The following is a 27832-nucleotide window of genomic DNA, read 5'->3' on the forward strand; positions in this document are numbered from 1 at the left end:
AGAGTTTCACCACAGACGAAATAATTGGTGCCAATTGCAACAATATATGAAAAACAGTTATCACTGCACCCAGTCCAGAATAGACACACATATGTATGGGGCTTTTGGTCAATACATAGATTCCTGCACATTTTGAAAGGTGATATTTTTAAAAGCAAAATAAATGCAGTATTATGTGTTAATTACAATGAATATAGAACATCTAATGTTAAAAATCAAAAGAGAACATAGATGCTGTGAACAATTCGTTTTAGGTGCCTAGTACTTTCTCCATCAATTTAAAGACAATAGAACATCAACAAGTTTTAAAACAGGATTGTGTTTCTTTACCCTATCCTCTTTCTCCTGTCCCTCAGAAACTCAAATCTTCTCACTTTTCCACTCTTGCTTTCTGTCATTTTTCGGTCTTTAGTTGTGTTAATTTGGGGGACCCACCACCGAAATTTTATCATTAAAGGTCTAAAGGACCATATACAGTACAGGAAACTATTTCAAAGAGCAACTGAATGATCTTATATGGTTACCACTAACCATTGCTCCAAGCTGGAGATGAAAAAAGACAATTCCTCTTTCTCCGTTTTTCCCTAAAACACACAGAACAATTTTGACAAGTCATCTGTGATCCCTGCAGCCTCCTCAATCTGTGTGGTGGTTACTAGCCCACTTGTCTCTCAGAGTGAATCTGGGAACATCAGCGGATTAAGTGTGCGCAGGCCCATACACAGGCCCATGCACAGGGAGAAGTGAAAGAAGCAGAAAACAAGACCCTTCCCTTTCTCATCAGAATGGGGATTCCCACCCAGAGGAAGAATGTTTTCTGTCCAAGAAGACAAAGGGATTATTATGCTTGGATTAAAAATGGTAGGAATCCAATTGTACTCTGACAACAAACTCCTTCATAGGGATCAAGTCAACATATTTCAGGTTTCAGAAAGAAATCACTTTGTGTTGCTTCCCAGAGTCCCTTCTGGCTGATTACAATATAGTACTAATTACTTGTTAAGAAAATAGTTTCGCCCTGGCTGGTACAGCTCAGTGGATTGAGCGCCAGACTTCGAACCAAAGGGTCAATGGTTCAATTCCCAGTCAGGGCACATGCCGGGGCTGTGAGCCAGGTCCCCCAAGAGGGCGCACTAGAAGCAACCACACATTTATGTTTCTCTGCCTCTCTTTCTCCCTCCCTTCCCCTCTGTCTAAAAAATATAAATAAATAAATAAACGATTTTTTTAAGTTTCAGGACCTTCCAAATAGAATGAAGATAAAAAGTGTATTTATCATGTTAAAAAAAAGACATTGAAAGTCTCATCTTGCACTGAATTTCATTGCTATGACATGATTCCTCTATAGGAAGAGAAATTAAGTTGATAAAGCAATAGGGTCCCAAGTGGCAGTAAAAGGAAGGAATTCGATGGTTTAGAAATCTATGTTAACAGTTAAAGATTACTCCACATTTGTTTTCAAACATGAAAAGAATTCCACGAGGGAAAGAAGTCACCAGAATAATAATATTGTCTTGAAACAAATTTTACAAAATCCATAGGACAAAAGAAAAAGTTCCCAATGGGGCTGCTTGGTTACAGCTTAAATGAAACATACATTGACTGAAGACTCACACCACTTAAAGTTTATTACACAAATGCTTAATTTTTGTCCTCTAAAAATTCTATCAATTCCTCTCTTGGTGGTAAGGATATTAAAATATGCAAATAAGCATGCTCTAGTTGATCAGTGTTAATCTTTTTGCAATAACTAATGTTCTCTCTCAAAAGCCACCAACTCCTCCTGTTCATGTCACCTTCACCCAGGAGTCACAAAATGCTGAAGACAGTCGCTTTTTACTTGATTAAATTTTAGGAGGTTGAAGCTAGGCCAAAAACCTCACCCTACTCTTTCCTAAATACTTTTCCTCCTCTTTCTTAATTACATGGCTTTCTACTGATTTGCATGAATTTCAGCTTTCAAAATCATTGGTCTTTGCTGAATGCAAATAGGCACATAAGTTTGCACAATTGATCTTTCATCATTCCAAATGGTACCTTTGAACATTTCCTGAAATGTCTGTCTGAAATACTCCCAGCGCGGAGAGTCATCAAGAGACGCGGGGTCACCCTGGGGAAACCCATTCTCAGTGATGTAAATTACAGGGTTATTATACGTATCCTGGAACAAGAGAGCAGAAGTTTTATTCCAAACAGATGTAAAAAAAAAATGGCTCATAAAATCAGGTGCATTATCCTCTATCTTCTTTAAGCTACAGCCCAAAACTAGTTTTCATCAAATTGCACTGACCCTATTAACTTAATTTTCCACGCACTGATCTTTTATGACTAACAATGGAAAAGCAAAACTGTGCAAATGTGCATGAAAGAGTCAAATGACTCCTCTTCTAATGGGAAGACAGAAATATCCTTCTTCCCTCACCATCTGCTGATTGTCACTGCTCCTTAACCCTTTTGTGCCCCGAGCAGCGACACTCTACCTCCCCGCAGAAGGGGTCCTGAAAACTGCTAACTTGAAGTTTTAATTTCAGCTACCTGCACACCACCCAGCATAACATGGACTTCAAAAGGACCCAGCTATTTCAACCTTAATATACCTTTTAATAATCACAGTCCTGACACCAGCCTGAAAAATATTCCCAAGCTTTTTCCTATGGCCATGGCTGACTTTATTTTTTAAGTGTATTTTAATAGTGAGTCCTAACTTTGACCATGGTTTCTGAAGCCTTTTATCAGCTAGTTACCCCTCACCAATTTATATCTTAATTTTCTCTTCCCAGGCCAACAAATGCGTATGCTATTGCCTAAAATCACTCTTTTTTCCAGGTTTATATACACATATACATAGGCCTATCTTCCCATCCTCATGTATTTGGGTGTACATGGACACAAATGTGCATTTACCTTAATGTATTTCAATAGTTTACGGATTCCCCATGGTACCACATAGACCCAGTCCAAGCTTATCCAAGATGGGTCTGTAAAATATTCAATCTCTGCATCCTGAAGAATACCCAGTTCTCCTTTATCATTCTCCTTGTACTTGACTAGGCGAGTGGAATAATATTGCACAGCAAAGAAATCAGCTGTGCCTTTGATCATCCTCTTCTCTTCTTCTGTAAATTGTGGGAGCCTTGATGACGGGTAGCCTTGCTTTTGGCTCATGGAGGCAATCTGGGACTTGACAACTTCCGGATAATCACCATCGATAAATATGGGTTTAGCAAAGAAATCCAAGTGGAATGCCAAGGCTCTTTTAGCAGCTTCTTGATCAGACACTGAGTTGGGGTCAGCTGGTTCCATCCAGGCAGCAAAAATTGTGAGGGACACCATACCCTTCTGCTCTCTTCGGAATAAGGAATTGTAGCTGTGCCAGGCTCTCGCATGGGCCTTAATCAAATTATGAGCCGCCTGGTAGCCTCCGGTTCCCGGGTGAGGTACACCGGGAGGAAACGTACCAAAGTCGTACGCCCTCGGGGCATATACATTAGGCTCGTTGATGGTGAGCCACAGCTTGACTCGATCCCCAAAGGTACTGAAGCAAAAGCGGGCATATTCATCAAAGGATTCAATGGTGGCCTCTGCCAGCCAACCTCCTTGGTCTTCTAAGGCCTGAGGCAAATCGAAGTGGAAGATTGTCACAAGGGGCGTAACCTGATTTGCTAACAAATCGTCGATGATCTTGTTGTAATAGTCAACTCCTAGGGAAAAGAAATGAAGATATACAAGAAGAAAAGTTACTTTTAGTATGTTAACAATAACTTTTAAGAGGGAGGAGACTGGGAATAATTTCCTAAATAAAGTTCATTCAAATAAGGTTTATTACTTCCTACATATAATCAAAGGCTGAGAGGAAATATAAAAAAATTCCAAGGAAGACTGGCTGATTTGGGAGTGGGTGATGTGTTTGTGGGAGAACGGGATACATTTGGGCACACTGCTATCACATAACTTTGTGTTATTGCTACACACTGAGGTCAACTTATTTATTTGTTTGTATTCAGGACTTGCCTATTCACTGTGCTAGAATACAGACCCCATTATAGTGAAAATTTGTCTATCTGTTTTACCTCAGGATTTTCCAAATCCTGGCACAGTACGAGAAATTTAGTATATACTCAATAAATATTTTTTGAGTGAATGAACAAATCTCAATGGCACTGAATATAAGGTAAAAGAAAAGAACCAGGTAACTGCCTTAGTGCTTCTCCAGAACCATCAGTCTCAAAAGTCTAGGGAAAAAAGACACACTGAGCAACAACAAGAGCTCAGCCTGTTCCCCAGAATGTGGGATACAGGGCAGCTAGGACACTAAGGATCACCAGGCTGGGGAGTCTGCTCTAAGATTTTGACCTTGTCCTTGGGAATACAGACGACCCCTGGCTCTGGCTCTCAGCTGGATAACCATTATAATTTCATTTTGGCATTGTGTTTCATTCAAAGTGTGCATAGAAATAGGATTCCTTTCTTTTTTTTTTTTAACTTACTATCCTCAAATTAAAAAAAAAAAACACCTGACAATCCAGACATTATATACATCCCCTTTAGTCCATCATTCGTTTATTCATTTCTTACATGCACATTTATAGAGAAGTTGTATGCTCTAGACTTCCAAACATATTTAAAATAAACACTATCCTCATCCTCAGGGAGCTTAAAATTTAGTGGGGACTCAATAAATTCATAAATCATTACAATAGAGTATTATTAGCAAAGATGAAGTACAGAATGCTATTTAAGCCTATGATAGAGAGTACCCGTCCCGAACTGAGGACATTTGAAATTTGTTCTGAAAGCAATGTATCATGACCATTTCAAAAGTGAACAATGATGCCAAGCTACATCAGTTCAATGCCAGCTCTTCAATACTCTCTCAGTGGCCCTGGGCCAGTGACCTTATCTTTCTGAGTTATCTTTCCCTTTTTATAAAATGTAAACAATAATAGAAACCCACTTTAATAATTATTATGAGAGTTTAATGAGTTAAAAAATTGAACCTCCTTAGAAGAGTTTTTGGCATACGATAAGGCTTAATATAAGTTAGCTATCATTCTCAGAATAATTATTACTTTTACTGTTGCCATTCGTTACATCTAAGCTGATATTAAAAGATGAATTCAAAGTACCCACACAAGGCAAAGAGAAGGAGTGATCCAGGAAGAGAAAAAGGGAAAGCAAATGTCAGAAGACCAAAGCAGGTATGGAAGTGAAAAGGAAAAAAAATACACCCAAATGTGAACAGAGCTTGCTAGAGTAAGGGAATCAGCCATAATCACTGGGCAGATACTCAAAGGCTGTCAGGGAAGAGGGGAGAGGGGCCATACGTGCTGATTAGAGGTTGTTGGCACAGGGCAGAAGTGGGGCGTCTCAGTTTGGGGGCATATGTGGCTTTCTCTGGTTGGTCCCGAGTTGAAAGCTGGGGACAGGGGAGCCTGCAAACAGAGAAGGCTGGCAGTTGTGGAGCAAGTTCTGACTATCTGGGGTGACCACTGCAGAGGCTCTAGTTCACCTTCCTGGGCTTCTTAGGTGGGTCAGAGTCTTATCATCATACATGGCTGAGCTACTGTCCATTTGCATTTCTATTCCCCTAAAATACTATGGATTTTTCTGGGAACTGACAGTTTGGTATAAGGAGAGCATATAGCTCAGTGAAGAGGAATAAGAATGGTGAGAGGTAAGCAGGGTAAACAGAAGCCAAATTATGCGAGGTCATGTGTTGTCTGCCTGTGTGTCTCTAAAAGTGGTATTTTGAACAAGAGTTCACTTATCTTGCCAACTAGAACATAATGTGAACCATGTATAACAATTCTGTACTTGGATGACCCATTTAAATGCCATTTCCCACTTGGTAGACAGAATAAGCTCTCCGCCCCTAAAGATGCCCATGTCTTAGCCCATGGAACATGTGGACAGGATGCTTTCCACAGTAAAAGGGACTTGGCAAATGAGTAAGGTTGAGGATCTTGAGTTGGGATGATTCCTCTCGTTTGTTCAGTTGGCCCGAATCTAGCCACAAGAGTCATTAGAAGTAGAAGTGGGTGGCAGAAGAGTGGGTCAGAAAGATGCAATGGCAGAAGACACAGGAGGGATGACAGGCTGGGAAAAGCTCAACCCATTACTGCCAACTTTGGAGATGGAGGGTGGGAGCCACGAACCAAGAAATGCAGGTGGCCTCTAGTTCTGAAAATGGTCCTCAGCTGACAGCCATCAAGGAAATGAAGACTTCAGTCCTGTGACCACAAGCAACTGAATCCTCCTAACAACCCGAATGGGCAGAGAAACAGGCTCTCCCCTAGATCCTTCAGAAAAAAAAAATGCAGCCCTGTAGTCACCTTGGCCAAACCTGTGTCAGACTCCTGACTGACAGGGCTCTAAGGTAATACATTTGTGTTTGTAGTAATCTGTTCCAGCATCAATAGAAAATGAGTGCACTCTCCAAAATTTATAAAACTTTTCTGTCCTCTCTCAGTGTAAGAGCACCCCACCATCCCGTCTCTGGACCTCTGTAAACCCCAGGTCCTCATTTGTAAAATGGGATGATATGCAAAGATGGTTTAATGGAGTCATTTGGAATTGGTATGTGTTAAGGTTCACATAGTCAATTCCTTCCACTGGCTTTGCATATTAAAATATCAGCTTTTATTTATTACACTCATACTTAAGCCCAAGAGGTGGGTATTTTTATCCTTAATCAACATTAGAGAAAGCTAGGATTCAGAGAGAATTAGAAGAAGACTTAAAGAAAGCACCAACATTGAACCCAAGTTGTCTCACTGCAAAGCCTGGGTGTTTCAGAACACTGATATTTCAGAACCAGACCTGTTGTGGCTCTCCTCTGCCAGCCCCAGTAATCACACACTTTAGAGCTGACCCATAACATCAGGTTCTTTTCTTGGTTTCTTTTTTGGAGGAACCAACGATTTACCTTCGGTAGGCATCATTAGATATGGCACAACCATTAATGATGGCAATCATTGTAATTCAAACAACATGATAACCTTCAGTTTAATTGAAGATTAAAAAAATTAAGTAAATTTTTTCTCACTGATTGGTGTGTCAGAGCAACAAAACATTGCGCAGTTAGTATTTAACATCCTAGGATAAAGCATTTTATTCCTCGGTTGTACAGTTTATTTGGCGTTGTAGTGAAACTTTCCCATGATGCAGTGGAGTAAGGTGTCTAAGGGCAGAGCTCCAGAGGCAGACAGTTCAGTCAAAAGATCATGGCTAGAACGCATGGCCTCTCTACAGCCGGGTTTCTTCTTCTGTAAAAGAGGAATATTAGTAGCGCCTCGTGAGTGTAGGAAGTATCAGAGAGGAAAAATCATCAGAGGGTTCTTCAGCTTTCCCAGACTGGAACAGTGCTCTGCATAAAGGTGTGTTTTCAAACGATCATCTGTTACCAATCTAGGGATCTTGAAACTTCAACTGTCACTTAGACCATGTTCTATATCTGGATACTAGTAGAGGATTGACAATTTTAAGTACTGAAACTTCCATAGCCTTCTTACATTGTTACTACCAGGTTCTTTGTTTCAATTAAAACAATTTTTTAATTTAATCTTTGAAAATATAAAGTTTTTTGAGATAAAGATCTTTTGGATATTTAAAAAAATCAGTTTAAACCAAATATAAAAGTGGAGTAGGGACCAGTATCTGGTTGGTATGGGATGCAGTGAACATTCTTTGAAATGATCTAGAGAAATCATAGGCCCAGTAACAGAGAATGATTACAAGTGGAACTCAAGGGATCTGAAGCTAGAGGCTGAGAATATCTTTGCATCTCAGGAAATTCTGGTCTCTCCCACTCCCACTTTTCTCGGTACACCTACTACATGCCTTTCTCGCAGAACCAGTTTTCTCAACACCTCCAGTTGGCCCTGGTCTCAAAATGGCCACCCCATCTGCCAAGGCTAACCACCAATCAACTCGGCCTCTTGGCTCCTTAATTCCAAACATCCCGGAGAAAAGAAAGCAACAGAGCAAAATACTCCTTTTCCATGGAGTTACGCAAATGAAAAGTCCCAGGGAAGTCTTTCCCTCCCACAGGCAGGTGTGGCCGGGAGTGCAGCAGGGTTGTGTAGAACAAAGAAACTGGGAAAATTTCCCAAGAAAGCAATGTGGCTGGAACTTGCAAAAATGACGTCTTGGTACAGAAAATAACTGAGCCGGAATCCTACTAGGCAAACTATAAATGGACACGTGTAGAGTTAATTGTGATAGAGAGGCTGCCATGTGTCAGACATACGACTCTCTGAGTCCACCCCTCTAGACCCACACCACCCGTTTCTGTCACTGCCCTAGGTCCCCTCGGCACGCTGCTTGCCTTCGTTTCCTGATGCTGCTGCAACAGGTCAGCACAAACTCAGCATCCAAAACAACGTGACTGTATTATCTTATGTTCCTGCACATTGGACATCCAAACTGGTTCTCACTGTTGTCAGCAGGGCCACGTCCCTTCTGGAGGCTCTAAAAGAGAATTCACCCACTTGCCTTTTCCAGCCCCTAGAGGCTCCTGCCCCCACCTGCAAAGCCAGGACTGTAACATCTCTCTTTTCTGAGCTCCCCTTCAGTCCTGGTATCTTCCCTCCACTTCATCTTCTTGCGAGGATGCACGGGATTACATTGGAACTACCCAGGTAATCCAGGATGATCTTCCCATCCTAAGATTCTTACTCAGTCATGTCTATAAAGTCTCTTTTCCCAGGTAGGATAACATATTCACGGCTTCTAACAATTAGGAGGTGGACAGATTTGGGGAGGGAGCCTGCTACAATGCCCAACACAGAGTAAGAGATTACTAAGATTTCTGTTGTTCATTCATTTAGTTAACACTCCTGCTCAGTGTGCTCATATTTTAAATCTCAAAGTGAACAAGAAATTCTACATGAGCATTCCTTTTTATTTCCAATGCATGGGTCTCCTACTCATCACCTGAAACTTGAATTTGTGGCAGATAGAAAAGGTATTTGAGCACCTGAGAATACAGAAATATGTGATTTCAGCTGCCAGCTCAACCTCTTCTTGTTAAATCTTGAAAACTTGACATTTGAAAGAGAAAGACTGTGGAACAATTCCATTTTGTAAAATACTTTTTCAATTTAGGAACATAGGATTTTATAAGTTTCCAAACATCTTTTCCAATCAAGCTTTAACACAGAAAGTCAAACACACACAGGGGTTCCTTAGAAGGAACAGTGACAAGGGATTACCAATTCTTCATGTGCTCTTTGAGGAAATATTTAAACAGAAGAAAAAAAAAACCCCAAACGATGGCCTTTCTGAGTTAAAACGGTTCCAGTGACTTCAACAGATCACTGCACAAGCGTGAGGAGCTGCTTACTGAGAGTCGGCCTCCAGAAAGGACCTCCAGTGCCCTCGTGCTCATGGAAAAGTCTGAGCTATTAATCAGCTATGGTTTTACAAAAGCTGGGCAAACAGAAAAAGCTCAGGACTGGGGGGCACGTGACCCTGACGTGAGATCTGCGCGCATGGTTTCCCCACATTGTTCAGGGGCCCCTGTGACTCCACTCCGCCCACCAGCGCCCCCTGCAGCTCTTCGGCTTCCGGCCCTTGGACTGCCGGGTGGCAGCTCGTCCTGTGAACTTCCAGACACCTTCAGTGCATTTTAAACAGCTTGATCTGTTGATACTGGTACAGGTCCCCAGTCCTTTATCTGAAAATCAGGGTGGCCAATGTGTTCAAAATGTTTGGATCTTAGAAAGGAAACACCACATATTAAGTCTAACACTCCTTGTGGTATATGAGTCAGTATCTCTTACTATTTCTGCATTAAAATGTATGGTAAATATCATTGAGCAGAACAAACTGAGGTGACAAAAATCTTTCACATCAATTTAGGTCAGCGTTTGCTGCCAAATTAGTTTTAAAACTAAACTTGCTAAAAAGGATTCAGTATTTGGAGGCTTTTGGGTTTTAGAATTTCAGATAAGGAATTATGGGCTTATGTTACAAGCTGGTGGGTTATGTTTTTATTCTGTTTGTAATTTTTCTGTCCAGTGAAAAGTTGAACTCTTGAAATCGTAGGCTAGAACAGCGGGCAGAGTTGTAGCAATGGAGTGTTTTCCACTTCATTTTACCAACAGGAAAACTGCTGCACAAAGAATACAAGTCATTTGGTGAAGTTAGAAATGGGTCTGGACTAGTAGATTCCAGGTTTTTAACATCAGACAGATGTGGGCTGAATCAGCCCCATCGAAACCTGTCATCTTAGCAGATTTATGCCGAGAACTACACCCAGTTTGTCCTCTGATTGGACAGCCCCCTTACTCATGGGCTATTGGGGGAATTAAAGCTACAAAAACAAGTACAATATGAGCACTGTGAGTGGCTCATGGTACACACTCAATAAAAGGCAACCCTTCCTAGACTGAGTTTTATGATTGCCATTGACCTCACTGAATTACATGCAGTGAGTGTTCCCTGAATTCCTGCCTGCAGGGCACTGGACCGGGTCACAGGGTTGAACAAGGCAGAATTACCTCCCACGATACCGTAAGCAATTTGGAGAGACTGTCTTCCATCTACGTTGTGAGGACACACCACACGTTTGTTGAATTGAATTCAACTCATATGTTCCATATATCAGGGAGAACAATAACACTACAGGGAAGAATGTGAGAAATACCCTAAGAGTTCTACAAAGTGCAATGAAAATAGAAAACAAGATCTCTTCTGTCTTGGAATAGAGGATGTTTTTTAAAAGAGGAAATACTTGTGCTAGGTTTAACAGGAGGGTAGACATTCAGAGGGTATAGTTGTGAGTTCAGGAAAGGCCGTTCCAGGCAAAAAGAGCAGAGTGAGAACATTCCGACAGAGGTGGAAACTCACGTAGTGTGTTGAATGGGTGGTGGGCTGTGTGCTTAGGGAATTGCATGGGTCATATGCGTGGGGGGATTTCAGCTTGTAAGGAGTCAAAGGTGAGTTATACTTCCACGTAACATTCTGGTATATAAAGGAGCATAGACTGTACACTGAGGCTTGGGGTGACTCAATGTTTTTTTCAGATTGCTTTGTTTTTAGTAGCAATTACATAAATGATGTAAGCCAGATGACTCGGGCCAAGCTTCAGAAAGATTACTGTGGTAGCATTTTGTATAAAGAATTAAAAGACAAAGAAAGAGAATAAAAGTACAGTGGACCCTCAGTTCTCAAACTTAATTCATTCTGGAAGGCTGCTTGAGAAGCGATTTGTTGGAAAAAACAAATCAATTTTTCCCATTAGAAATGACGTGGATTGAATTCATCTGTTCCAGACCCCCCACACGATGCCCTGTTTTAACCTTTCTTATATACAGTACATGTCCAATGCACTGTTTAATCTATGAATTAAACACTTTACAAACAAAAAGGACATGAGATGTAAATGAAAATTTACAGAACAGAAATAAAATGTACAATCAAAACTGAAAGTTTATGTACACACTAAAATGAACCTTTAATGCTGAGAGCGATGGATGACCGAATATGGAGAGGAGGGGAGAAGGATGGAGAGCTGCTATGGTTTGACAGGGGAGCCCCTTCCTTTAAAACGTCAGGTATCTGTTCTCCAGGGGCTTTTCTGTCTCTCTGCTCCAGGAGAACTTGCTTCAGGCTCACTGGGCCTCGGCCTCGCTGAAAACCTATCTAGTGATGTTTGTTTTTTGCCTGCGTCTTAACACTTGCCTGGAGTGAAACACTGCATTGTCATTGAACAAGTTTATTGCACGGTTTGCTACTTCTGTGTCAGGGTGATATTTCTCAATAAAACTTAGCATTTCTCCCCATTTCCCAAGCATTTCCTTGATCAGTGAAGTAGGAATACCCTCCCTTCCCTCTTTTTTATCTCTTCAATTGCAAATTGTACAAATTAAGTTTGAGAACTGAGATTCCACTGCATCCGTATGAAAGGGTTGTCAGCTCAACAACCAAGACTTCAAGTTCTCTTTGTTCAAGAACCAAGACTTTTTTTTTTCCATGGACAATTCAAGAACTGAATTTTTCAAGACAGGAGACATTTGAGATCCAAGGTTTGACTGCAAATAGACTTATCAAGGGTATATCCAAAAGTCCTTGATTAGAAGGGTAAACACCTAAACCAGGGCAGGGGCAGAGAAGATGGCTAGGAGTGGAGAAGTTAAAGAGACATATGCAGAATGGATCATATTTGGCAACCAAATAGATGGAGAAAGCAAAGAAAAGATTCCCTGAGTTTCCAGTCCTTGGCGGTATGTGGTACTAGAGGGGAGAGAGGGTACAGAAAATGGGCCAGGAGGGTAGAAAAGTATGAGTTCACTTTAAAACTGAACAGCACCTTAAGTTCTATTCCCAATCAATAAAACTGGCCAGTGATGTCAAGAAAGTAGACATTCAACCAGCAGCAGTTAGTAATGGGGCTGAGGGCTTCCGAATGGAACAATGGGCCGGCTCATCCTGTGTTGTTCCCATTGGGTGGAGGCAGAAGGTAAGTCTGTGAGTCATGGTTCCGCATCACAAGGGAGAGATCCCACCTGACGTTCAATGAGCTTTGTGAGTGCACGCGTCTATCTAGGACTGGTTATCTCATGTTGTTCTTAATATGTAGGAAGTCAGGTCACTTACTCAGAAGGAAGTCCTTAGTATTCATGAAGGCCCTGTGGGCTGGGTGTGGGCTGAGGCAAGCAGGTGCCTTCCCCCGGGTTCCTGCAAGGGCCCGTCTCGAACTTCTGAGCCCCTGAGAGTAAATGAGGGACTTACGCACTTCCCTTGTCTCACCTAGTCCCACCCCCGGGGAATAGCATAAGATCTTTGCCAAGACAAAGTAGCCATAAAGGTTCTTTATTAAGAAGCAATTATGTTGTAGTGCGGGGGTCACAAAACTTCCCTGTAAAGAACCAGCTCACAAATATTTTAGGTTCTGTAGCCTATAGGTGTCAGCCCCAGCTAGTCAATTCTGTCACTGTAGCGGGAAAACAGCCACAGACAACATGTAATGACTGGGCAGGGTTGTTGCCACATGACTTGACTGACAAGAATAGGTGGCAGGCCAAACTTGGTCTGCCTCAGCTCATCACTGGCCAGCCTTGTGGTGTGGAAGAGGCAGCCAGACCTTAGATTTAATTCTGGACCCACCATGTACAAAATATGTGGATTTGGACATGCACCTCTGTAAAATGTGGTAATTCTACATTTTAGAAAATGTATGTGAAATGCCTCATCAAGAATAATCTTTCAAATTGGGCGTAATCTGTTGAATCACAAGGCATAATACAAATAATAGCTAACACTTATTGAAGGATTTTATGATATACAGGCAAATGTAAAGACCACAACAATTATTTTATTTAATCCTCTAACAACTCTCTAAAACAGGGACTATTATAGTATCCCTCTGTACTTGTAGGGAAACTGAGGCACCAAGAGATGCTTGCATAGATAAGAAGTGATGCAGTTATTACTTAACCCCAAGTAAGTGGACTCCAGATTCCCTGGTGCTGGGCATTTAGCGCCATTAATTCAGCTCCTATTGAAATGCTTGGACTCACCTCAAGTTCTCCAGGGCTTTTCATACCCCATCCCAGGGTAACACAACTGAGGATAATTTATATACAACTTTTGAAAACTCGCCTTCGGGTTAACACTCAAACAATACCATACATAAAACATTTATTCCAACCCTCTTCCTTCCACTCTATCTCCTCCCTCCCGACAGAGATCTGCAGTTAAGGGAAAAAAGAACATCACCGAGAGAGCTAACGCGAGCCCATTTCAAACAGTGTATCCCAGAATTGCTCCAAAACACATGCACTTTCAAAGCTACCCTGCAGAACAGCATACTGGATTAATTATGCCAGGCTGCTGCAATAACCTTGAATTAAAGCTGCAACCTTCTATTTTTAAGAAACACTTGCCTTTCTGGTTGATGAAACCTGTCGTCCCATCAGGTAACAGACGTGACCAGGAAAGAGAGAAGCGGTAATGAGTCAGTCCAAGCTGTTTGATACATTTCAAATCTTCCTCCCACAGAGTGTAGCTGCCACAAGCTACATCGCCAGTCTGGTTCTTGAAAACTCTCTCTCCTCCCTGATGGCTGAATGTGTCCCAGGCACTGGGGCCTTTTCCATCTGCATCCCAGCCTCCTGAGAAAGGGAGGAAAACCAAGCAGTTACACTCTCGACATCAAGAGGCCCGTGTGGAATGTAAATATTTGTCGCCCAAAGAAAATACCTCATTAACTCAATGTACCATATTTATAACTGTAAAATGTACCTTAAAAATAACATGCATGAGTGGATTGTGTGTTTTGCTGCCCTTGATCCCTGAAGCTGACTGGTGGCAAATGAAAAATTATTGCACAGTGCTGCCGCATAGCAGAACTTCATGGTTCATTATCTGAAGATCTCTCTCTCGGCTGGTCAACAGAGGCACACTCTAGCTTATAGTGTCTGAGTGGAAAACGTTGCCTTGTGAACATTTCTCCTGGCCATGACTGACACGCCTTGTCCTCGATGGGCATGACTGAGTCCCAAGCTCTTATCATTGGCCTTGTACACTTGAAGTCTATTCTCCTGTTATGTAACAATAGAGCCTGTGATGGCCAGGTCCCTTATTGGTGGGCAAGGTGCCTGTTCCCACCATTGCTGACATAGTATTGGTACCCTGCATTCAGTCATTCACACAATGTGATATGTCAGTCACTATGCTGAGCAGAGGGGACACCGGTGGTGAGCAGAGGGGGACGGGGACTCTGATGTGCTTCCTGTCTTTGAGGAATTTAGCTATGGGTAATGATGGAAACAGCCCACCCAAAGGCCTTTGCAAGATAACCAAGGAGGGGTGTTTACCCAGATGTGAACTCCAGTCCAAAGTCCCTTACAGAAGTGACTTCTAGACTGAAACGTAAAGGCAACGTTGAATCATCAAGGTGAATTGCATTGAGGTGGGGATTGGGAGAACAGAAAGAAAATAGATTTATGACTAAGCTCAGAAGTAAGAGAATGTTGCACATCAGGGGAACAAAAAAGTAAAAATTATATTAATTTGGAATATCTGTTCATATGGAAATTTTGTTTAAAGAGGTAGCTATAAACCATTTGGAGGTATAAAGGTTTAATTTTTAAATTTTCAAGACCCCCTAATTCTACTACAAGGTGCATACCCTGCACACACCCCCACATACCTTCACAAAGAGATGACATGAGGCAGAAAAGCCTGTACTAGCAAAACCCTGGAAACAACGTATATCCTATTCACAACAGGACAGGTTTTAATTTGAGGTGTACCAATGGGAGGAAACACTCATCCGCAGTGAAAATGAACAAATCAGAGGACAGATGACCCTCTGCTATGGTCCGTAGGTTAGCACCCCCTAAACTTTGTGTGTTGAAGTCCTAATGCCCAGTGCAATAGGATTGGGAGGTAGGTCTCCAGAGGCATTAGGTCCAGGGAGTAGGATCCTCACTGACAGCATGACAGCTTTTCCAGAAGAGGCCCCACTGTGCTCTCTAAGCCTGTCTGTGAAGCAAGGCCCTCCCCCAGCCACGCTGGCTCTCTGATCTGGAACTTCCGACCTGTAGAGCTGTGAGCAATAACTGTTTGTTGTTTATAAGCCACCCAGGCTGTGGTCTTTCAGCACAGTAGCCCGAATGGACTAAGACACCTTCAAAATTATAACGTTTAAGAACAACAACAACAACAAATCAAGATTCAGAAGAATATACACAGAGTGAATAAGTGAAGTCGAGAAGTTTTTAGGGCAATGAAACTATTCCTTATGGTACTGTCGGGAGGGATGTGTGCCACAATACATTTGTCAAAACCACAAATGTGAAGTCAGGTGAATAATGTATCAGTATTCCTTCATCAGTCACAACACACATCGCTCACTAATGGGAAATGTTAACAGCGGGCTAACGGGGAAGGGGTTGTCTGGTAACTCCGTGCTTTTTGCTCAGTGTTTCTACAAACCTAAAATTGCTCTAAGATAATAGACTTCAGTCTGTAATCACAAAGAAAATAAATATACCATGCATTGATTATGTTTTGCATATTTCAAAATATCTAAGACAACCCACATAGTTTTGAATCTATACATGTGTGGTAAACATATAGCAACATGCCTGGGAATTATAAAATTAGGCTACTAATAACATTTGATTTCCAGAGCCCACACTCTTCACCATTATGCCAGACAGGAAAAACTAAGTAGGTCAAAAAGAGAACAAGAAAATCAGGGAAAAAATAAGCACAGACATGGTAAGAAAAATACAAGCATAAACTAAGATGGCAGGACAAGGCATAAGTTACCACTTACAACAATACAAGTCACTGGACTGAAATCCCCAGATAAAAGAGAAACATGGTCAGACTAGATTTTTTAAAATTCAGTGACATGCTTTTTACCAATTCACCTAAGACATAAGAATATAGACAACTAAAAGTCAAAATATGGATGAAAAATATCCCTCCCCCCGCCAAAGAAAGTAAAGGACTTCAAGGAGGAAAGCAGTAATGAAGATGATGTGGTCACTGCATAATGACAGCACTGTTTTAAATGTGTGTGCACCCAGGATATGGTTTCAAAACATGTGACACAAGCGAAAAGGGACATCGACAAACCTGCCTTATAATGGGAGATTTTCATTACTGTGAGTTTTACCAAACACTTAAAAAACAGAACAAAAAAACTTGACTATTCTACAAACTATTCCGGAAAATAAAAAAGGAAGAATTCCTCAACTCATTTTATGTAGCTAGAATAACCTTGATAGAAAAAGACCTCTCTTGGTAACTGAGAACAGAGAGAGTAAGGACGGCAGATATTAACAAGCTCCATCTAATTGATATAAATGACACTGCACAATAGTGAGCACAGCAGCTGAAGAACACACTCCGTTCTTTTCAAGCAGACAACACCATTACGAAAGTTGAGTACAAACTGATCTATAAAAACTCCGTAAGTTTCAAAAGGTTGGAAATGCATGTGACAATCTAATAAATCAGATGAGAATTTGATATTTAAAGAACATTAAAAACCCCAAAGCTCAGATGTCTGAAAAGGTACACTTGAATAACTTAAGGGTTAAAGAAGGCATAAGAGTGGTCGCCAGAACATATTAAAAGTTAACAAAAATGAAATATTAAAACATTGCCACATCTAGTGTAAGATCCTTAGAGAGAAAGCTTTAATGTGTTTATGAGAACAGAAGCAAGCCTCAGAGTCAGTGAGCCAAGTATGTCACTAAAAGTTGAAAAAAGAAAGAGAAAGGAGGAAGAAGAAAAGGAGGCCTGGCGAAGAGGAAAGAGGAGGAGGGAGGGGGAGGGGGAAACGGAAGTGACACAGACTGGGCGGAAAGTCGGGGAGAGCAGGAATAACAAAAGAGAAGACACAGCAGGAGGGAGAGGGTTATCAGAAGCAAGTGGTAGTTTTTAGGAAAGTCCAACGAAATAGGAAAAAATGCTGCAAAAATAAAAATTTTAAATGAGAGAAAAAAATCAAAGTATTAGTAATGCAAAGGGAAACAGCTAGAGAAACTGCAGTGAGTATACTGATAAGTGAGTATATTGTTTTTAAAACTTTACATAAACAAATGTGAAAAGTTATATGGAAATCACAGATTCTAGAAAATTAAAACATGAAAATAGACTCAAGAAAAGGTAAAAAAAAAAGTGAAAGATCTTTTAGACTATTTAACCAGCAGTTAAAATGTTCCATAAAAAAAAACCCCACACCAGTTGGTTCTAAAGTGGTTGTATTAAACACGTTTAAGAGAACTCTTACCAAAAAGGAAATAGAAAAATTTCTCAACTCATTTTATGTGGCTAGAATGCCCTTGATTCCAAAACCAAGAAAAGGGCCCTCCCCCCCAACTCAAAAAGCAAGTCTCACTCACAAACATAGGTGTGAAAGTAAGCAGAGACATGGAAGATTATCTTCAAATAAAAGATCTAAATTAAACTTCAAGAGATAACAACTACAATACCTGAGACAAAAGACGTACTAGGTGGACGCAACAGTAGATTGAACATCGCAGAAGGACAGAACAGAGCACTTGAAAGCACAGCAGTAGAAACTCTTGAAAATGAGACAGAAAGACCCAATATATATAAATCAAGGATCAGTGACCCATGAGGTACCTTCATTCAGCTTAATAAACATGTAACCAGACTCTCCCAAGGAGAAGAAGAGAAGGACATGGGAAAATATTTGAAGAAATAATGGCTGAAATTGTTTTTAATGTGATAAATACTATAAACCCATAAATTCAAAGTCATGGAGCCCTTAGCACGAAACAAAGGAAGAAAAGTACGCCAAAGCACAAAGTGAAGGTCAAATTGCTCAACACCAGTGAGGAAGAGAAAAATCTTACAAGGCGCCAGAGGAAAGGATGCAGGGGAACCAAGGCAAAAATACAGGAGACCTGTTGCCAAAAAATAATGCAAGCTAGGAAACGGTGGTGGAACATCTTTAACATAATAAAAGGAAAAGACTCTGCCCGACTAGAATTTTAAATCCAGTGAAAGTATATTCCAAATATAAAGGCTAAGGACGTTTTCAGACATACGAAAGCTCAAAGAATGCATCGCCCGCGAGCCCACTCCATAATAAATGTTTGACAAGTCCTTCGGGCAGAGACACCAGATGGAAGTGTGGATCTACGCAAAGGAAAGAAAAGCACCAGAAATGGTAACTACGTGGGTACCTATGTAAGACTCTGTGCAGACTTTTATTTTATCAAAATAAAGCCTTCAGATAACAATCGATAATTTACTGTTTGAAGAAAACGAATCATAATGTAGCACAGAGCTGATAACATGTGTACATATAAAATGATGGCACAGCAGCAAAAGGCCAGGAGGGGAGAAATGCAAGTTTGCTGTTATGAGTCTTCGATTATATCAAAGGACAGTAATACGGTGTTTAAAAATAGTCTTGGATTACACACAAAGTGGTACAATATCATTTGAGCATTGACTTTAACAAGCTAAAGATGTATGCTACAAATCCTACAGAAAACACTAAAGAATATTATAGCTATAAGCCTGAAAAATATACAATGGCATCATAAAAATAATCTAACAAAGAAAAAGAGGAAAAAGAGAAGAAAGATGGATCAAGCAGAAAACAAATAGCATGATGGTAGATGTGAACATAACCATACCAATAATTTCACTAAATATAAATGAGTCTAAACAACCCCAATCAAAGAGATGATCAGATGGAATAAAAACACTAAACTCAGCTATGTACAACTTACCAAAAAACTCACTTTAAACGTGAGTGTAAAGATATAAGGTTATATATAAAGATTAAAGATATCTTTTATAAAGATAAAAGGTTAAAAGTGATGGTTGGAAAAACCATCACGCTAGAATTATCAAAGAAGACTGGGATAGCTCTGTTAATACTAGTGTAGATTTCAGAGCAAGAACACTACCAGGCATAGGAAAAGTATTTCATAATATTAAGGGGGCCAAATTATCAAAAGGATTACGATTTTAAATGTTTATGTACCTAATAGTGGGCATTCAAAATACATGAAGCAAAAATGGAACCTGCTAAAAAAAAATAGACAAATCCACAATTACACACAGATATTTTAATTAAAAAGACCAACAACACTACAGAAAAATGGACCAAAGATGTGAATAGTTCTTTCACAGAAGGAGAAACATATGGCTAGCAAACGTTTTTAAAAATGTAAGAGATCATTAAAAACCCGGGAAACGCAAATAAACACAAGATACCACTCTACACCCACACAGTTGGCATACACTTAAAAGTTGGGCAACATGAAGCATCAGAGAGATGGCTGCATGGCAAGCATGTTTATCCACCACTGACAGGGGAGCAATATGGAGATACCTAGTAAAGTTGAAAAAGCGCATATACCAAACCCCAGTGACTCACGCACCCCACCTCACCTGTTCCTACAATGCAGACCAGGAGACGTGCATATCCAGGAGGCAGCAACAAAGCCTGCCCTGGAAACTGCCGAAATTACCTTTGTCAGGACAATGGGTCAGTGAAAAGTACAAACAAACTATGGAATAGTCATATAACGAAAGACTGCACATGAGGAAGAACGAATGAACGTCATCCATGCAGATGGACATGGACAACTCTCCCAAACACAATACGGGGCAGGGAGCAGGCTGCAAAGAATACGCACTGTACCTTTCCACTTACACCATATCCAAAACATGTCCAATTAAGTAATAAATTGTTTTGCTATACATTCTCATGTGCTAAGACCATAACAAAAGGCAAGGAATTGACAAATGCATAATTCATACCTCCGGGAAAAGGGATAATGAGAAAATATTAGAGAGAGGTTCTAGAAAGTGATGCATAGGTGGATATTATTTTTATTTTTTGTACTGTACACATAAATTAAAATTGTTACTTTATCTATTTTCATAATAAACTGCATTGTTTACAGTAAACACAATTCATTGAGTCTTCGCCATCAGTCCTGTATGGACAACTTGCATCAACCACCTCATTCCTTCCTTCACAGTAACCCTAGGAAGATATGCTATTATTATTACAAGTGAGAACAAATGAAGCAATAACTCATAAAGATGAACTTTCCCAAGATCGTATATCACGTAGCCAATAACTGTGAATACCAAAACATGACACGCAGTCCCACCCTTACTGACACCAACAGATTAACCTCTGTGCAGTTTATTGTTTATAACTTAGGTGAGTCTTGGACTAAATGAAATCCTTCTTTGCAAATTAATGTTTTAGTCCACATTTAGACATTTCATGTGTAATTATTGCATATCCAGTTTCCTTTGAAAAGGCAAGTCTACTTAATATCAGATGAATAAAGTCTTAGACTACATTAAGAAGTGTTATATTAAGAGCATGTAAAAATACTATGGGTGCCTCAAGAAGCAAGCATTCAGGAGTTACTCTGACACTGGAAGTCAGGCAGACTTGCCCAAGAGAAAAATGGTCAGGCAGGTGTTGAAAGACGAGTCAGAGTTGTCACAGTGAACCCTGTAAGGGGAAAGCAAGCGTGTCACTCAGTGGCAGGGCTGAGGGTGACCCGCAGAGAGCAGGCACAAAGGGTGCAAGGATCAGTTGGCCGGCTATTGCCATATTCTTGGCAAGAAATGATAAGCTCCTGTATTTTTTTAGTAATTTGTATGAAAATAAAACTGCCTCTGAATTCTCACTATACTAAGATATACAAGGCATTCCCACAAAAAATGTAAAATGTCGATTTTTGTTACAAAGCTAACAATCAAAGGCTTCCAAGGCTGCAAAGCATTGTGGGAAGAGTACATGCTCCTGATTCCAGCACAGGTGAGTTTTAGTCATTTCTCTACCTGACTCCCTGTATATTAAATGGGAGGTACCATCCACCTCACGGGGTTCTAGAAAACATCATCTGAGCCAAACAAAAGTGTCTAGCGGGGTACGTGGCAGATGGTGTGCGCTCAACAGGTGTTAGTTTTCTCTTCTTCTAGATTCAGTGCAACGAACACTCACTACATTTACACAAACACGGCCAGTGGCTCTTTTTGCTTCTCCCTGTAGCCCACTCTTCCCACCAGAGTGCACGTGTAGGAGACATTCTAACTAAAACTATGTGCAAACTTGCCTGTGGTCGTGGGTCAAGTGTCTGGGTTTCTATGACTTGGCCTGTGGGGCCCTCAGCTCCCCGACTTAGAAGCCATCATTACAAGTCGTGTCCTGCCCCTTTCCCTTCCGCCATGATATGTCCTTTGAGAGGATGCAGAGCTAAACAGACCTCAGTCCTCTGCACAGAGTACATCACGTCAAGTAAAAACAAACAAACATGTCAGTGGGTGCCCATGCGTATGTAGACTTCGTCTCCAAAACCCCGAAGCAACAGTACCACATGACCTTTTTAGCAGCATTTTCTGAGTCTCCACCACAATCATGCCCTCCTTGGTTATATACAAATAACAGAAGATGGTAGAGTCACCTTTTAAAATATCTTGGAGGTCTGTCAAGTTGGCACAGGCCAACTTGTTCTCATTTATCTGTGTCTTTCCAGTAGCGAGACTGGTATATGGAAATAGTAAGTGCTGACTAAAATCCATTGAGTCGTGTGCTTAACATGAAATAGGAATAATAGTGTTTGCTATCTCATTGCCTCACAGAGATATGAGAAGTTACTTCATGCAGTACCTTATTGCACATTCTGTATTTTAAAGATGAAATATGCCTAAACACTCAAGTAATCACTATTTGTGAGTTATGACCTGGTGTGCTTTCAGACAAAAATATTTATTTCTATCACTAACACTCATTAAGTGTATTAGACATGACTATTCTTTGTGAAAACTTGAGGTTGTGGTGAGCAAAGGTACCCTGATCTAAAAGGAGTCCTCTGTACCTCTGTACTAGATTTAAAAGGGAAAAGAGCCCCCAAAGTGACAAGAAAACCCCCCAAATTTCATGGAAATGCATTGCACTATGGTGTCACAGGCAAAGGGTGGGTTCCAGAAGGAACATCTCCAAGGGGGGAAACGCTGATTAGTGCCTGATGTGTTTGAACATGTCAAGAAGCAATTCACATTTCTGGCAGACGGCGTGGGGAAGAACGAGTGAAGCAGTCCCAGAAAAGAGACAGTAGCAACAGACAAGTATTAATTCTCAGGCACACGAAATCATTAGGTATCTCAGTTGTGCACAGTATTTACATAAAACAGTGATGTAAAAACTGAATCACAATTTTAAACAAAATTTCTTAAGTAGCCAAAACTTATTTGGTTCAGTAACCAACTTGTTAAGTAACCAAAACTTTAAACTTATTTGTTAAGTAGAAAAAAGAAAGTTTGCTTTGTGAGTATAAGGCTATAAGCAGGCTGTTATAATCTCATCTTGCATATGGGAAGTCAGTATTTTATATTTTCAACTAGAATATAAAATAGTAGCTATACATCTACGCAATTTAGAAACATAGAAGTACTAGAAAAAGATAGTGAAAAGACTCAAAAGCACTGTCTTTGAGGAAAATAATAAGCGGAATGGAGGGAATAACCTTTCTTTGTAATTGGGTATTATAGCTCTTACAGTACTTATCTGAGTTTTTAAACTATGCACACATGCCCTGGCTGGTGTAGCCCAGTGGATTGAGTGTAGGCCTGCAAACCAAACAACCGCAGTTCGATTCCCAGTCAGGGCACATGCGTGGGTTGCAAGCCAGTTCCCAGCAGGGGATGCACCAGAGGCAACCATACATTGATGTTTCTCTCCCTCTCTCCTTCCCTTCCCCTCTAAAGATAAATAAAACCCTTAAACAAAAAAAAAGTAAAAATAAACTATGTACATATGCCACTAGGATAGAATTTAATATATAGTCTTTTATTTATTTGTTTCATTTTAATTATTGTTCAAGCACAGTTTTCTGCTCTTTACTTCCATCCCACCACCCCGCCCCACCCTCCCCACCTCCCTCCCATCTCCACCCGCCCCTTGTTATTGTCCATGTGTCCCTTATACCAGTTCCTTCAAAGTTAGAAAAATAAAGATAACCACAAGAGAAGAGAAACTGTGGGCATAGTCCCAAACTAGTGACTATGCCCAAACTGGGTCAAGGTCAGAAGTGGTATGACGACCAAAGGAGGGTGTGGAGATGAGTGAGTTTGCTTTGTTTATCCCATGACTGGGGCACTGCAGACATTTAGTGGCAGGGCCAAGCCTGAGGCCCTGCCCCGTGCCGAGCCTCCACACAGAACCAGCAATGGTTAGACCACTGCCAGCCGCACCCTCACTGGGAAACACCGTGGTGGATGGGAACGAGAGCGAAGGAAGGGTGTAGATACAATGGGGAGGCAGAGGTCAGAGGGTGGGGAGCAAAACGAAACGCTTGCATTAAAATAACTATGAATGATATGGTAGATTAAACTTAAAACATGGGTATTCATAAAAATCATTAATCTATTACATCGCCCTGTCGGAACAAAAGTAAAGGCTAAGAGGAAAAATATTTTATCATGTAAATACTGATAAAAATAGTCAATTTCGCAATATTGATTATTACATAAAAATGAATACAAAGAAAACACATTATATGGAACAAAGTAAAATTTTCATATTAATAAAAGTGACAGCTCCCGAATACTTTATAGTAATCGTGGACTTTTGTGCATTAACAATATAGTTTTAAATGTACAAGAAAAACTCTGCCTTGAATGCACAGATAGATTGAAAACCCCATTAACAGAGGGAGAGACTCTGGAACTGTCAAAGAAACAGATAATTTGATTAACATGGTTCTATAAGCTTTTTCTCTTGTGGACAGATGTGGATGTATGACTTCACACACATAGGTATGTATGTATGTATGTATGTGTATATCTACATGTGATTCCCACACAGATGATTGCTACTCATCAACAGAAAACTATTTTCAAACACCTTGAAGTATTCACAAATATTAGAACTCGCGCAGGCTACATTTTCTGACAGTTAAACAAAGAAGCAGAGAGGAGAGAAGGAAGGAGAGGTGAGGAGGAAGGGAGACTAACAACAAGCCATCTCATCATTTGATTTTTTTAATTCTAATTAAATCTTGCCATAAACAGAAAATAAAAACAGAACGACTTTTAAGGAAGAATCTGTTTTAAAAATTATCTTAAGAAAAAGGTATGAACCTGAAGACAAGCATGTTTCATGCAGCCAAATGCTTGGAAATAAGTTTTCCCTGCAGATGGAGGCTGAGGTCGCTGGCTAGAAAGAGGAAGTGATTTGCTGGTGGAGACAGCTTTACAGGCATCGAGGGGATACTACCCGCCAATGGGGAGGTCTCTGAAGAAGCTGCAGACTTGCTCCTGAGAAAAAGAATGAGCTCAAATATCTGCCAAACTCAGAGAGATCTCAATAAGGTAACTCACTCCTCCGGCGGAAGGAGAAGCAGGGATGGGCCGTAGGAGGAGTTTGCAGAAGCCACTGTGGTCCGTCTAGGGCGGGACTGGCTGAGAAGCAGAAAGCCCCAGAGCCAATGGAAACAGAAAGAGGGCTGGCTGGCCCGCTGGCTCTCAGGCTCTGGCTCAGGCTCCGTCTCTCAGGCTGTTCTTCCCCGAGGACTCCTGCATGATCAGGCTGCGGCCGCCTGCATTTCCCACCAGACAGTATTTAGTACGCAAAGGAACTCCGGGCACAGCCAGGATCAGGCCGGCCTGGCAGAGGGCGGCAGGTTTATTCTTTAGGTGTTCCAGAGGGAACAGGCGCGGAGACAGAAGCCTGCCATTCTTCCGAAATTGTGTACTTTTTGTGTATTATGTTTTTTTAGCTTGTAAACTAACCCTATAGAAACAAGATAACTAAAAAACAGGGACAAGCTAGAACGCAGATGTTAAGAGTTTAGCCTTAATTGATAGGCTTAAGTGATTGAAGCCGTGACTGGATAGCCTTAAGTAACTGCTTTTGAATAAGAACTCCTTTCCTTTTATGACCAAACCTTTGCCTCTGGGATTTTTGCCTAGAGGGTGGTGGTGGCTGGCAGCAGAGCCCCAAGGACTGTTTGGTAACAAAACAGCTCTCCGAACTTTTCCTCACCTCACCTTCAACCGGGGGAACTAGTTTCCACCAGGTCAGAAGCCTTGGTAAACAAGTGGAAAAAAGAAAAGTGGGGAAAGAAAGAGGGCGGCCCACACCCTCTCCGTCCATAGATCTCAGAAAGAGGCTCCACCCTTTTGGGGTTTTCGATCAGAGTAGGAGTTTAACTATTTCGTAGATTAACTACTCTGAACGTCAAAAACGAGACTGCTTTGCAACGAGAAGAAGCCATATGTGTCAGGCAGGGTCCCAGCTGGGAACAGATGGCACGCGCCCTGGGAAACTGAAGAGACTTTCGTAAAAGGACTGTTTACAATGGTGTAAGGAGGGTTTGGGGATGGCGACAAGGGACAATGCAAGACCTCGGGGCTGGCAGCAGCAGGAAGCCGTTGTTAGTGCCCACGAAGGGGCTAGGAGCGGAATCTTCCCAAAACCTACAGCCAGCAGTGGCGTGCTGAGAGCTGCCTGGCGGGGGAGGGGTCCTTCATGGGGGGGGGGGGCGGGGCACAGCCAAGCCACCGCAGTGCAGCAGGGAAGGAACCAGAAGAACAAATGCGTGGGCTTCTCTCCTTCCACCCAACTGTACTATCTCCGACTAATGCTTCCCATTGATCAAGTCCAAACTGAAACCAAAGGACAATGCTACCCACATAGGTTGGCCACCCAGTGCCAAGAACAGGGAAAAGTGGAGAGTGGATCTGATGGGCAAACAGAAAATATCCAGTACACAATGAGACTTAAGGCCACTGGAGACACAGAACTCCACGGTGTTTTCTCCTACAGGGCAGGGGGGAGCTGACCCCACTAAGTGAAAGGTAAACAAAAGCAGAGCGTTCTGCTCATGGACTGCACGGTCATAATATAGCAGAATGTGACTATCATTTAAATACTGATTTCGCAATTCAGAGAGGTGGTCAGTCCTTTTAGGAATGAAGAGTGAGAGGAAATATTTCAGTCCTGCTTCTGGGACTCAACCTCCTGGACACCACCCCTGTGCTTGTCTTTTGTTTTCTGATGGCCATGGTATCTTCAGCTGCAAAGACTTCTCAGGGTCCCTCTGCACAGACTTCAGTCCTATTTAACGTCTGTGGCTTTTTGCCCTATGGCTTTTGCCTTTCTATTCCGATGCAATTACTTATATCTTTCAATCAGTCTCTTTGCGAGCAGCCTTTAATGCACGGGATCGTTCTCCCAAGGGAGAGACACTCTCCTCGATCTTTGAATGAGAACCTCTCCTATTCTCTCCATCCATCAGAACATGGTGTGACTCTAAGTGACCTTCAGCTTCTGATTGCCACTGCCCTCCTTTGAGCCCCATTAAAAAAGATGGAACCATATACTGGAAAAAGCCTCATGGTAGTAATAATAGGTATCACTGATCAAGCCCTTACAAGCACTTTACATGTGTAGGGAAGAGAAAAGTTTTCCTTGACCCTCTTACAGTTCCAGGCTAGGTCTGCAGATTAAACAAAGACAGAGTAACAGGAGAAAAGCATTCAAATATGTTTAATATCAGGGAATGAAGACTCAAAGAAATAGTTAGATCTGTGCACTTTGTGCCAGGGGGGATGAAGACTGGGCAGTCACAGAGGAATAAGATAGGGCAGGGAGCACGAGGTAATGTAGTGAACCGGGGGGAGACTTAATAAGGCCTGTTTGTTGAGATTCTTCTCAGTGTCCCTGTGTTTCAGAGCTAAGAATGTTCCTTTCCTTGGGGGACACAGAAGGCACCTCTCACATGAGTGTTTTATCATCTGTTTTGAGGGAGAAGGGTAGGGTGGGGAATCACAGTGACCTTCCTGTTACTGCTGTTTTCTCAAACTCCTTCAGCTTCCAAGGTGTTGCATTTGGGTATACCATGTCCTGAGCCCCATCACACATTTCATTCCTATTGATATCACCCTCATCTCTATATAAAGGAATCTGAGTTCTCCTTGAATTTAAGTGTTTGGACAAACTCATAGCACTGGTTACTGATGTTGCAACCGAACTGGGACTATGCTCTTAACTATATCATATGGCCCTTTCTACATGTTAACTTCTCTCACCACCTGACTATATTTGTGACCTTCAGAAATTCACTCTATCTCTCTGTTTCTTAGTTCCTTCATCTGCAAAATGAAAATGACAGTAATACCTGGGTTACCCTTCTTGGCAGAGTTGTACAGAAATATTACTGGATGCATCACTGGAGTTGATGCATTTAGAATGGACTCACTAGGGGGCAGTGCAGAGTGCTGTTGGTGATAGACAGGTTTTGTACCTACTCCTCTGAGCTGTACTACCTCACCGGAAAAGAGAGCTAAG

At 41.3% G+C, this 27832-nt stretch overlaps 1 protein-coding gene across 2 annotated transcripts in view; it reads right to left on the reverse strand.

Annotated features, from left to right (window-relative positions):
- Positions 1 to 27832, reverse strand: part of LOC118986183 (cytosolic beta-glucosidase) — a 97687-nt gene that overhangs the window by 52986 nt on the left and 16869 nt on the right. For both annotated transcript variants that reach the window (XM_037044985.1, XM_037044995.1), the window contains exons 2-4: positions 13890 to 14117; positions 2905 to 3701; positions 2038 to 2161 (exon numbers count right to left, since the gene is read on the reverse strand). In XM_037044985.1, coding sequence (XP_036900880.1) covers positions 2038 to 2161; positions 2905 to 3701; positions 13890 to 14117 — 1149 coding nt within the window. The remainder of the gene's footprint in view (positions 1 to 2037; positions 2162 to 2904; positions 3702 to 13889; positions 14118 to 27832) is intronic.

This window comes from Sturnira hondurensis, unplaced genomic scaffold (assembly GCF_014824575.4).
Source record: "Sturnira hondurensis isolate 20B ecotype Veracruz unplaced genomic scaffold, ASM1482457v3 Scaffold0000780, whole genome shotgun sequence".
NCBI lineage: Eukaryota > Metazoa > Chordata > Mammalia > Chiroptera > Phyllostomidae > Sturnira > Sturnira hondurensis.